Consider the following 13,446-nt stretch of genomic DNA (forward strand, 5'->3'; position numbering starts at 1 on the left):
CAGAGGGATGGATACTGACCCCCCATTATCTTTGTATTTTTAAGTATGTTTTGTCTACAGATTTCAATGATATACTTCTCAAGAAATTCTTGATACAACAACATTGAGGAGTGGGTTACCTTAATTCACATCATCTTCAGAAAGTAACATATATTTAAAGAAATCTGGCCTTCGATACTTTAAATTGATATTCATTAAACATTAACCAAAATTTGATAAGGCTCATTTCCGCCTACGCTTGCACACAGTAAATTTTCTTAGAACCAAGCTAGGTTAGCGCTTTTCAGTACTTTCAGTACTTTGATTTCCCTTCCTGCTATTCTTAAAATATTATAACAGGCCCCATGTTAATAATCTCATTAAGTGGTTTCCACTTTAAAATGTCACCAGAAACACAAGCTGCACGTCACACGCAGAGTAATATTGTTGCAGGCTGTGGTCTCGGTATCTACATGTATCTATCTGTTGGTCAAATGGGATATCAACAAGCAGGTATAAGTACATTCTGATGTAGAGAAAAAATCAAAACAAAGGTGATTCTATTAAAATAAACTTTAATTAAATATTTATGCATCACATGTACCAGATCAACCTGATGTTTGACATGATATATCTTGGAGGGTTAATTACTAATGCATAGAATGTGTTTCGTTTCAGATGAGTTAAATTCGAGTACAATGCTTGTATACATATCATTTTCTAATATCTATAGTCTATTACACTATAAAATATTAAATTATTAACAAGAGGTTTCATCTGTTCTTGTATAAAAAAAAACTAATTCCCATAAAACCACATGAAATATTAAATGCCTTTACTAGGAAAAAATTATTTTTTCAGGTAAAAAAATTTTGATTATCCTAAAATGTCGATTTTTTGGTTATGAAAAATATAAATCTTTATAGAAACAGGGTATCACTATTGCTGGTTATTGTAAAGTGAAAATGGTATTGGATTCTAATTTTTTACTTTCTACAATGTTATATATGTATATATGTATATGAGTAAAATGACATAACTGTTGATTCTATAAATTTCTGACATTCTTTCAATTCCAGCCTCTGGTACATGTACATTGGGTTGACTTCATTAATTTACCATATAAAAAAACATAAAATATGTGTTTATAACTTATCAAATAATATCAAAATGTAACTAAATTATATTGGACTGATCTAACTTTTTGTTATATAAAATACAATAATCAAAGTAAAACAAAAAGATGTGTTTGAAATCAATTAACAAAAAACAAAATTGCTTAATTAACAAATGCATGACAACATTGCAGTAATAATTAAAACACTGAACTTCATATCCACGTGGAGTTTTATCAAAATAAGTAGATTGGGTACACTCCTTTTGTCGTTCAGAAAAGCGAATAATTCATTTGATCAACGTCGGCAGTTAAAACTTCTACAATCTGTTTCATTGTTTTGTGGCAGTTCTTGGATATCCGATTGGAAATTATAAATAAATGGAAAAGTAAAAAAAATATTTCTGTTACCTCTTCGATTAGAATAAAAACTGGCCAGACTCTGGTGAAATGATAATTTATATGAACAGAGAGAGATAAAGAGATGGGGGTTGGCAAAACAATTTTGAAATACAGAGAATGTGTTTTTAATCAATCTACATGCATTCTCATATCCGACATTCACGTCAACTAATATACTTACAGGACAAAAATACCCAAACTATATTGCGAAAATATATATATATATATATATATATATATATTCAACATATTAAATATAAAAACATAATGCAATCATTTTGTTAGTTCTATCTAAAAAAACATACACCAAATTTAGAAGGGTACATGAAATTGGTAACAAATTAAAAAATCTAACATGTTTTATTAATTACTCCATATGTTAAAGCTAGATGATTTAATGGCAGGAAATAAAATGTATAGCAACAACCACAAAGGTTTTGCCCATTTTTTGAAATCTCGTTCAATGGCAAGTTTGCCATCATGTTCCACCGAGAAATTTAAGTTTGGCAACTCATGTATGTAACCTCCATTTTTCTCTGTCCGCAATCGGCATTGAATTATTCATTGGCAACTTTTTTCCCCCACAGAATCCAGCCTCTTGCAGACAGGGATGGTTAACTAATTGAAATGTGTGTAATTCAGGACCTAGACTAGATAAATATGTCTTTTAAATTAATATCACAACCCGTGTTGTTGCATTGCCAAATGTTCTTTCATCGAGGTGACTGAAGATCCTCCACATAGTCGAAACCGTCTTGTTGGGAAATTGTTCTGTCTGTTGTCAAATCATCAAACTGGAAAGAAAACAAATACATGTGTATATAATAACTGCATATTGGAAAATCTGATATTTTTTTTTTCCTGATGAAGTATTTTTTTGCTTTAAGTAGGATCAAACATTCCATGTAACAGATCTCCAAAGTTAACTCTTATTAAAATTTGTTTAGTATATATACTTAACAATTTAATTTCAAGCAACTATAAGTACATGTACATTTAAAAGTAAATATTCCATAAAAAATGGATTTAACTGTAAGCAATTAGAACTTAAGTAGATGTTTAAGTAATCTACGTTTAATAAAACATAATGAAGTTTATGAATTCTATGTAATTTGCTCAATCCTATCAAAACATCAAGATTCAGCAAATACCAACACTATTATCAGACAACACTGTTTACGCACCCCACTCCTTTCGCTCCGCAAGAGGTCGTCAGCTTCAATGGAGATGTCCTCGATTTCCTCGTCTATTTCCTCCGCTATACTGCCGTTCTGTTCCGACCGCTGCTCCGATTTACTGAAGGTGTGTGGACTCTTTGTCAAACTGCGACTACAAAAAATTATCTTTTTCTCAATCTTTTTACAAAAAAGTAAACATTTGCAAGTTCTAAATCAGTTCCTTAATCGCTATTTATCTCAATTTAATTCCTTATATGAGAGAAAGAGCCTCACCCTGAGCTTTGGAAGTCATCCTCATAATCATCATCTGCAAGAAACATCAAATGTCACTTTCAACTTGAAAAAAATCATTATATCCACATGAAAAATTTACTGGTTATTTTCAAAATGCATTTTATGTTTTTATGTTCATGGATATAAACATAATTATTTTAAATATATAAATATTCATTTGTTGAAAATTCATAATCTTTTGATATTCACATATAAACATTGAAAAATTTACAATACTGTGTATAAATCACTTAATCATGTATATGGAATATTATTAGAACAGTGATAGAGTGTGAAAAGTATACATGTGCATTCAAACTTGTTATACACTGCATCAGATACTGGTAATATTATTGATATATCAGATTTTAAAATATCCTTAAACCATTAAATTTTCCAATATTAATGTACATTTTAAACTACATGTACATGTAATATGCTTTTTTCAAGGTCACGTGGCATATATTTCATTGTGATCCCAATACTTCCAAAATCATATATTTTATTAGAAGACTGAAATGCTAATTAAGTTATTGATTGACAGTGCAAAGTGAAGTTAGCCACACCCACCACCGTCCAGACCTAAGTCGGCCATTCCTCGATCCACGGCTCGTAAATTCTCTTCCTCACTTTCCACTGAAACACGAAACAAAATACAAGTTTTATTTTGTTCCTTGCTTGGCCTGCTGGTTATAACTTTAATATCACACAGTGAATTTATTTAAATATTTTCTGTGACTTAATACCAATCAACACTTCAACATTGCTGGTCCAGTGTGCTATCACAAAACATATGTGTGTGTTTCTTTTTTCTTTTTTTTCAAATACCAAAAAACAAATTTAAAGAAGAAAATATATACTGTAAATTCCTTATATTATGCGAGTACTTAATTCCGCGATCTCGCTGGTTTGAATTAAATCGCGGGAATATAAAATCGCGAACTTCGAATTTTTTCCCTCTCTTTCTTATGGTTCTCAACTATTAGAAAATAATAGCGAGATTTTAAATTCCGCGGAGGGTGCTTCTCGCGATTTTACGCAGATATTAATTCCTCGCGTTTAATTAGGAATTTACAGTACCCAAAAGTTAACAAACATTTTTCTAATTTCTATCAAATTTAACACCACCTAGAAATCCCAGATATGATACACTGCCTTTAAACCACCTCTACTGACTGCAAATAATGCAGTTTTAAAAGTACATACCAATGAATGGATTGGAATATAAACGGTCTGCAAAAGTGTCATTACTTTATAACAATATAAATAATAAATACAACACTAATTCTAGACACAATATCTGTACTAAGAAGGATTTTAGAATTGAGCTATTCCAAAGATATAGACTGTGAAAATTAAAATTTGAAACTTTTCGCTGTGTGCGGAAATTTTCAGAGTAAATTTAAAGCACAGTAAAAATACCAGGTGCATCTTATTCAAGGAAACAAAAAATAAAGCCATGCCATTGGGTCAAAAGCACGGTATAAAAAATGTACCAATTTCCATTAATTCGCGAATCTGTCCAATCCAATGAACAAATGTTGATGAAAGTTTGTGTATTGCGGTCGGTGTAACCATATTAAATTTTTTTCGAAAACTGATTCTGTCCTAATTTTTTAACACCCATTGATTGTATTTTGTGAAGTGCCTCGTGTATGTTAAATACTTCAAACTTTTGTGTATTATATTATGGCCAGGTACATGTACTTACATGATTTGCGTGTTTTGGAGGGGGTGAGGTTAGGGAGACCTGAGAGAGAGGACTGGAGACTGTGACCTTGACCTGACCCGTTTAAGGAGGGCTTGCCGTCTTTCCCGCTGTCACTGCTCACGCTGCTGTTGGCACTGCTCACAAAGAAACGCAACGGAAAAATTTACATTAATTATCAATTAATATAAACATTTGATAATTATAACAAATATATATAATTTGCCTAAAAAAATCATACATGAAAAAATGCACATTAAGATAGGAAATAAGGCCAGTGAACGAAATGTTTACAACATCAGATGCAATATGCAGTATGAAAAATCACAAATGGTCCACTGTTTTTAATTAAGAAACAGTTTTTTTTAATGCAAAACATTTTTTTTTTCAAACTTGATCCCTCATTTAAATGAAAAACTTCATTATATGTAAAATATGTTTACATAATACTGTAAATCACATATGGTAATTTGTTAAGTCTTATTCTTTCAAGAATACAATTATCAACTTAAATGTGATATATAACTTTTGCCTATAATTAATCAGTATATAGTTTTATATTATAATGCTACAAATAATGGACAAAGCATTCTCCATGGATTTCAAACAATAGATATCATGCTTATAAAATGTCATGCTATGTGGTTGTGATTCTAAAATAATTAATATTTCTTTCTTTTTTTTGGGGGGGGGGGGGGGGTAATCTCATGGATGCATTTTTGAATCATGCAAAATATATTTTCTCTAGTTTTGCTCAGTTATAGGTTAAATATTTCCCCCAAAATATCATTTATTAATATTTCCCAAACACACCGGTCTACTGAAAAAGTTTTACTGTATTAATTAAACTGTAACAAAAAAAAAGAACCTTTCTAAACAATCGATATCATATTTTCTAAATCACACCCTTTGATTTTTGAACAGAAAAAAAACTTAAAGATAATATAGAACAGTCTGTCAAAAAACTAGAGTCTGCATATAAAGAAGTATGCAATAAGGCTACTCTGATAGGAACAAAATCAATAGCTCACACAAACACACTATAAGGGAAACAACTCTGGACAGGGAGCTACAGAGTGTACTTGGGTATAGGGACACACTATTAAGCACACAATTAGTGACCAGGGAAGTCCAGTTTACTTCTCTGAACTACTTGGGAAATAAAACCTAACACAAATGTTTGAAGATAAAACCTACATATACACTACTTTATTAATTTCTCAACTGTCTGCTTGAGCAGTGAATTTATAATTCTATTGTGTCATTAAAAATATAAAAATCCAGTAACCCCCTTCCAACCCTCCCCCCCCCCCCCAAAAAAAAACCCCCAAAAACCCTTAACCTCATCTACATTTTCATATCATTATCAATAACCCTAATCTGTTAACCTCCTATATCAGTCTTAGAATAATTAAAATCTTAAGTTTCTATCAAAACCAAATGATTAATTGCTTTATTATAGTACAATTATGCAGTAAGAATGGTAGACACACTACACATATACCCATGTATGTACAATAATATTAAATACGTGTGCACATGCCCGTGTTTCTTAGTGAGCTTTATATATATTGGTACTGAGGTCTGTAGCACTGCATACATTCAGTGCATTTTGACATCAGGTGATTGGTGCATGCAACCAGCTCAATAGATTGACCATGACAAAATCTGTCTGAAAGTGCATGTGCACTCAGCCAAGATTAACTATAACCTGATGGCTAATCACATATATCCAGCTACTGTAAGATAAATGCAAATTGCAATGCCGTGCAGATGCTGATTTTTTATTCTTTAGGAAAGCTATTAATAAAGAGAAGTATATGCTACATATAGAGTATAGAAAACATGATGAAATTTGGTGGGTGTTTGAATTTTTTAAAAAGATTAGTTCAGAGTTTTTGGACTGAACCCCTGGGCCAGTCGTAGAATTAATAATCACGCATATACCACAGTACAAAATCAAACCTGCGGAGAGGCGAGTACACTGGGATTTGGGATGGCCTGGCACCCATGCCCCTGCGACTGTCCAGCGAGGTCTCTGCCATACTATTTATAATGTCCAATCAAATGAGTATGCTATTTATAATGTCCAATCAAATGAGTATGCTATTTACAATGTCCAATCAAATGTTAACAAAAAGAGCAGGGGTTAATTAACCTGAAAACTTCCACAATTCCCATGCACTGAACATGAATCAGTAGGTACATATACATGTAAATGATTATATAAATATATACTGGTATATATTTTTCTTACATACAAATTATAAGGATGTAGAACTAATAAATTGAGAATATGTCAGAATATAAATTTTGAAATAGGCAGCAGATTATATATCATATATATGTAAGCAGGAAATCAGAAAAATTATTGAAAATTCAGTTATATATTGAGTTTTAGGAAATATAAGAAAATAAAGTATGAACACTGTAGCAAATGAATAACAATTTAAAAAAAAACGGACAAAACTTCTACATGTATGTATGGAATGTATGAAACCCCCCTAAAATAGTATGCAGTATACATGCAACCTTGGATTCAAACAACATTACATCTACATGTACATATAAGTGAAAAACACAAGTCAGAAATCAACAAGCTGTGTTTATATAGCATTTGCTTTTGTGATAAAAAAAAAAGATCCCATGTTTATGTTTTAAAAGCAATTTTTTCCACAAGGGGGAGACAACTTACGTTCCTAATCCTTTCAATCCTCCACTAGGTGGAACAGGATCATCAAAGAAAGGATCCTCTTCCACGTCGCTTCCACCAAGTAAATCCACCTCGGCGTTTGGCTTTTTACGCTGATCTTTCAGACTGGACTGGAGATTTCGTTGATTTTTGGCTTCCACAAACTCCTTTCTTTCGTTTGTCTGCGAGTACAAAATAACAAAATATATAACAAAGTGTCACATGATCAGTGCACCAACTTTCAACACAACATGGAAACAAAGTTGATGTATATAATCTGTTATTTTTTAATTTTTTTGCATGATTTAAAAAGTTACTCAATTTAATAGAAACTAATCCTTCCTTTTTTGCCCATCAAAAGGGAGAAATTTGAAAAAAAACCCATTTTTTACTGTCAATGTTCACAAAGTTCAAATGTACAGATGTTATCAGTGTAAACATAGCCTGCTCCCCCCCCCCCCTCCCACCCGCTGCCTGAACCCCCTACCTTGTGAGAATTAACCAGGTCTGACACATCTCCAGAGATGACCGTCCGACACTGTATGAAGAGTCTCTTGTACATCTTTAAGAACTCGTCAAAATCTATGCCTGCATGGAAAACATAAATACAAGGTTGTTTTTTTTTGTCATATACCAATACCATGAAGAACAGCAAAATTGTAAATAAATTCAATAACAGTTAATAATTATCAATTTATAAAATTGTCTGTCTATAGCATCATCACATTGTGAAAACCACATACAACAAACAAAGAGTTCCATATGAATCTACTGAAATCCTCTCAACAACAAAGAAATGCAGAGCATGCAACATTTATACACATATTCCTTTCAGTCTGTCAACAAAGAAATTGGGGATAGCTTCACTAAGACTGCAAAAGCATTCCAAACTCTCACAAAGCTGCTGTACAATGGCCCAAACCCCATCCTTTCTACGACATGCAATATCTTACATTCCCTATAGCCGTTGGCGTAGACATTCGAGCAACCCACATGCATCCACTATTCAACTAATTTCACATTTCACATTCACTTACAAATTTCAATCTTTACATATCTTAATTTTCTCTACATTTCATAAACCTTAATAAATGTTGCATTCAGAATTCATGTGAAAGGTTCTACAGCAGAAAAAGGAAGCCGACATGACTGTTCTCTGACATTGTCTGTGGAATTTGAGAAGTCATTTACAACATTTCAACATCTTGCAGGAAAGCTGGAATATACTTACGCAAAGCCCCAGACTTTGCTGTAGGAAATATTTGCATAAAATTGTTAAAACTACCTCTTTTGACATAAAATTTTTGTCTTTTTTTAAGAGAATACATCGTTCATAAAAGAATTGATTTTAGAAAATATTATTAGCAAAAGAAATGCTTGGATTTGTTTGTTATTAAATTTCAAATGTACTTACAGCTACTGAAATCGGTATCTGCTACTTTGAATTCTTCGTTCACATATCTTTCTATCATATTCCTAGAAAGGGTAAAAAAAATAAACATTCACTGAAACTACAATCCTCATTACAAGATGCAGAGTACAAACATGTACATTTAAGACTAATCATTCTATTGCAAACGTTCTTAAAATTCTATCACTTAAGAAATTGTTTTTTATCAGATACAAACTTTCATTCTTTATCATTTTTGGTAGTAAGGATGATATTAATAAGGTTAATCCAACCCTATTAAAAAATCTTGTGGTTTTTTCCTAAAATGAATTTTCTCTGTAATTTTGAAGCCAAAGTGATGACCCCAAAATTTAAAGTTTAGTTAATAATCTTCAAAACTGAACGTTTCAGAGCACGGCTTTTTCTTACTTCACACAATTCATTTCCAAGAATATTCCTTCTGGAAACAATTTTGGCAGAGTTACATTGTACACGTTCCTATACAGAGTATTTACATTTGAAAAGTTAATTTTCTTCAAAGTAATATCAGCCAGATGTTGTCTCATGAAAATAAACCACAAACCTACCAATAAAACAAGTATCAAAGTACTGAACACATGCATTAATGAAACACCTACACATTAAATCCAGGACAGATGTCAATAAAGAGATCCCTCAACTCATTTTTGTCTATACCACCACTGTGATCCTGTAGGAAAAAACCAAATCATAATTTTTTCACTGGTAACCTAGCTTTTTACTAGATATGAAATTGAGAATTCTCACTGTCACACTGGACAAATATATGAAAACAAAATAAAATTAACTGGCCCATGGCCAAAGAGCATGTAATTTTCACAAAACACTAACTAAAATTTTAATTTATATGGCCCATGACCATCAATAATTTCAGGCCTTGATTTCTTAAAACTTCTTAACATTCAGGAATTATCAGTTGATAACATTTTCGATATTATTTCTGGATATAAATTTGCTTTTTGAACATAACATTAATTAACCACTATTAAAAACTGTTAAATAAGTTATATACTGCACCTTATCATAATAGTTAAATTTCTGTTTTGCTGCTGAAATTTGTGCAGGGGTAAGATCCTGTAAGAGAAAACATTTCTCACTCTTATTTATTTGAATATCTATCAAAATCAACATTTTTGAAAAATATCATATGGATATTTTTTAGTTCAAAATTAAGATATGTTTTAGGATATATTTCAATTCTTACTTTGCATTTAATTTTCATGAGTTCATGGAAAATGCTATAAAAATCAATTACTTTGATAAAAAATTTCTAATGTCAATCTTTGACAAAATTTGATACATATACAGTTGAACTTTGATATCTCGAATACAATGGATATGTCAAAGTGATTTGTAAGTCCCAACCACTTACTTTTTAAGTATTTTACCCTCGATATCTCATATACTCAGATATCTCGAAGTTTATAAACAGTCCCATCTAGTTCGAAATAACAAAGTTTGACTGTATATGTACCTACTCAAAAAAGCCTCTTCCCCCCGGCCATCAAAACACTTCAAAAATCCCCAACTCTCTATGAAGTCTGTGAGCTTGATTCATATTGTATAACTCACCTCTGAGATTTTTGTTTGAGATATTGTGTTTCCTGAAACAACCACGCCCAGAAGGGGTCCTTTAGGGGGACCATCTGACTCCACAATATTTAACTCCCTGGCTAACTGCTGCCTGCTTCCATTGTCAGGACCCTGTTAAATTAATCCAATGATGAACTTGCAGGTAAAATGGATTAGAAAATTCAGCATAAACTTTCAATAAAAAGTAGGGCATTTTCAAATAAATTTGTATTGGTAAATATAGTTATGTAGATTTCATTGATATACTGTAGAATTCGATGAGAATTTAATTTCATTATTTTAGTTGGCAGTAAAAATCAGCGCAATTAAATCTCTAACGAATTTTTAACCAAATTATTATTAAAATAAAGAGATTACGATACGACAAAATTAAATGCCAACGGAATCTTATTAGATTAAAAAACAACGAAAGTTTGACCCAACGTAAATATGTGCTAGCTTCTACAGTAAACCTCTAAATATTCAATTAGAAAATGTATTCAAGTAAAAAAATTGTTGCAGGAATATGTGTCGCATATCACATACCAAACCAGCTTCTGGTTCAAATACAGCTAAGGTGTAGTCTAAGTTGAAAAATTCCAGGAATTCTCGGACAAGTCCTGCTACCGCTTGACCTAATTAAGACAGGACAAAAACAAAAACCCCATAGAGTATCACTTCATGTAGCATAAACCCATGCATGTCATTTGAAAAAAAAAAATCAGTTTTTACAAAAGTACTTAAAGAATCAAAGTATAAATTGTAAATTGTGATCTCATTGTCAGCATGCAATTAAAAAGGAATTAAATACATTCATTTTCATTCTCTAATCTTATGGATTTGATTAACACAAAGATAGCTGGCTATGAAAAAGTTGTGTACTAGCTATAATCAAAGGGACAAGCATAAATTAAACAAATTTGACAACTAAAAACTAGAGATTGCAAGAATTTAACCACAAATCAATAAAATTAAATAAAAAGAAGTTTAATCAATGTCTTACCCTCCTTTGTGCTTAAATATTGTTTCAACGAAGGATTGGTATTTCCCTGTAGAGAGAGAGAGAGCAGAAAACAATATAAAATATGCAAACACTCACCCTTAACTTTTTTTTTTTTCACTGTAGCACTCTCAAAGGTTCAAAATGAGCTTTCCTGTATGTATCACAGGCAACTCAAAAGTCATCCATGAAATGTGTTGTCACTTGTACCAAATTAACTTTCTTACTCCAGGACAGTAATAAAATGTCAACGAAACAACTTTAAAAAAAATACTGGTACATCTTCTCAGGGTTGTCTCTAAGACCCGGGAGGCGGGGAATTCCCCCGCCTATAATGCCTTAATTACCCGGCTATTATTGCATTTCAAACACATTGTAGCTATAAGGAAGACCCCCAAACCCCCTGCTACTTTTTCATTTCCTCCTTCTACTTCATTTTTTAGAGACAACCCTGTCTTCTTGTCTGTTAAACGAACACTGTTGGCAAATGGCTCTCTATTTTTTTTTCTTTCATTTGACTTTCAATTTATGCTAACTAGGAAGACGATTAACAAAATAAGATTTATTTTATATTGTAATATCGCATACCTGACTTTGTTCTTGTTCCTCCAGTGCAAGGAATACACTAGCTCGAAGCTGTGCCTATAACATTATGATGAAGAGATATAAAATGTAGTATATATCATAAAAAAAAAAGTTATCTTATATGACTATATGAGCATAATATACATTCATATTTTATTTTTTTAACTTCTAAAGAAATGTTCAAAAGAAAAACTATTACGGTATATATTGGTATAGAAGTCATGATTAAAAACTTCTTAAATACAAATATTAAATATTAGCTTTTAAGATACCTGCTACCAGCTGCAAACCAACTTTTGCAAATCATTAGCAATGAATCTCAATGTGGAATTATTATTTACAAAGCTTTCTGATACTCTTTTATCTGGACCGCAAGATATCTACCGAAACATAAGATTACTTTGATTACATCTTTTGATTCAGACAATAGTACATTTTGTTGTGTGGCGGTCAGGTCGGTTCTAATACCGGCGCCAGATAGCTCAGTTGGTAGAGCACCTGACTAGAGATTCAGGGGGCCCGGGTTCAAAACCCGGTCTGGTCCGTCATTATTTCTCCCATCACGTTACAGTTGTATGCCAATTAGTTTCAACCTTTGAATGACTATATATGTGTAAAGTTTTAGCCTTTTAGGTAATAGCCTGTACTTCACGTGCTTTACAAAAATTATGTGAAGCTATACATTTCTGTTACAGAGTTTTACATTGAACCTATTTAGTTCCTGCTACTGCAATTCTTTGCCCCCCCCCCCCCTTTTATTTAAAAGTACCGTAAATATTGCTCTACATGTAACTTCTTGATTGTACATATTCGCCAAAAGTTCTAAATACTTGGTACCAATTCTTTTTACTTTTATAAAAAAAATGATTTCTTGATTTGACATTTGGTCATGAAAACAAGCATAAACCCTTTCCCCAAATTGTGCCATGTGTGCGATAACCTAAAATCTTGTCTCTGCATGCCTGCATTTAAAATTCACAGGGTCAATAAACGGAAATGCACCAGCGTTGAATATTCAATATCGATCAACATATGCATACGCTTGATTAAAATTGATGCCATATTTACCCTTATTTTACCCAGTACACCATTTGCCTCAAGTGTTTGAGCCACAAGATCTCTCAGTTCAGTATCCTCGTCCGCCGACATGATTGTTTATTATGGTTATGCTTTGTGCGCATGTTTACTATTGAGGTGTGTACTTAAATCGCCCCATTTGTTAACCCATAACACATTTTACTGAAATTTACGGGGTTTATCCCAACTCAATATTGAATGAAATAATATTCGGTCAATATTTTACCACAAACATAAAACATAACAACATTTTAGCCCATGAAAGAATCGAAAGAAAAGTAGATTTTATAAAGAAAAGTGTTTGGTGTTCAAATTCACCGGAAACCTATTTGTTTGTTCGATACTTTTCGGTTATGTACTTTGAATTAATATGAAGAACGCAGGGAACCCGAAAGTTCGCAAAATGAGTTCATGGTTTGTTGCCATAGATTCGTCCA

At 32.1% G+C, this 13,446-nt stretch overlaps 1 protein-coding gene across 5 annotated transcripts; it reads right to left on the bottom strand.

Moving 5' to 3' along the window:
- Nucleotides 1-537: 537 nt before the first annotated feature.
- Nucleotides 538-13,198, bottom strand: LOC128183538 (centrosomal protein 43-like). Of its 5 annotated transcripts, none has more exons than XM_052852583.1 (17): nucleotides 13,001-13,198; nucleotides 11,936-11,989; nucleotides 11,351-11,396; nucleotides 10,894-10,982; nucleotides 10,348-10,479; nucleotides 9,793-9,849; nucleotides 9,375-9,445; nucleotides 8,761-8,822; nucleotides 8,578-8,595; nucleotides 7,834-7,934; nucleotides 7,350-7,528; nucleotides 6,620-6,700; nucleotides 4,658-4,791; nucleotides 3,529-3,582; nucleotides 2,947-2,980; nucleotides 2,680-2,824; nucleotides 538-2,289 (listed from the first exon to the last, which is right to left on the bottom strand). In XM_052852583.1, the coding sequence occupies exons 1-17, from the start codon at nucleotides 13,079-13,081 to the stop codon at nucleotides 2,209-2,211; spliced, it is 1,419 nt and encodes a 472-aa protein (XP_052708543.1). In that variant the 5' UTR covers nucleotides 13,082-13,198; the 3' UTR covers nucleotides 538-2,208. The 5 variants fall into 5 exon arrangements, with proteins under 5 accessions (XP_052708543.1, XP_052708542.1, XP_052708544.1 ...); XM_052852582.1 differs by having other exon boundaries at nucleotides 3,517-3,582; nucleotides 13,001-13,164; XM_052852584.1 differs by lacking the exon at nucleotides 8,578-8,595 and having other exon boundaries at nucleotides 3,517-3,582; nucleotides 13,001-13,131.
- Between the last annotated feature and the right edge of the window lie 248 nt (nucleotides 13,199-13,446).

This window comes from Crassostrea angulata, chromosome 5 (genome assembly GCF_025612915.1).
Source record: "Crassostrea angulata isolate pt1a10 chromosome 5, ASM2561291v2, whole genome shotgun sequence".
NCBI lineage: Eukaryota > Metazoa > Mollusca > Bivalvia > Ostreida > Ostreidae > Magallana > Magallana angulata.

Excerpts from the sequence above, each read along its gene's own strand:
- LOC128183538 (XM_052852582.1), bottom strand. The coding sequence starts at position 13,081 with ATGTCGGCGGACGAGGATACTGAACTGAGAGATCTTGTGGCTCAAACA. Across the intron at positions 10,983-11,350 it reads ATATTTAAGCACAAAGGAGG|GTCAAGCGGTAGCAGGACTT; the intron begins GTAAGACATTGA and ends TGTCTTAATTAG. Across the intron at positions 9,850-10,347 it reads CTCAAACAAAAATCTCAGAG|GATCTTACCCCTGCACAAAT; the intron begins GTGAGTTATACA and ends TTTCTCTTACAG.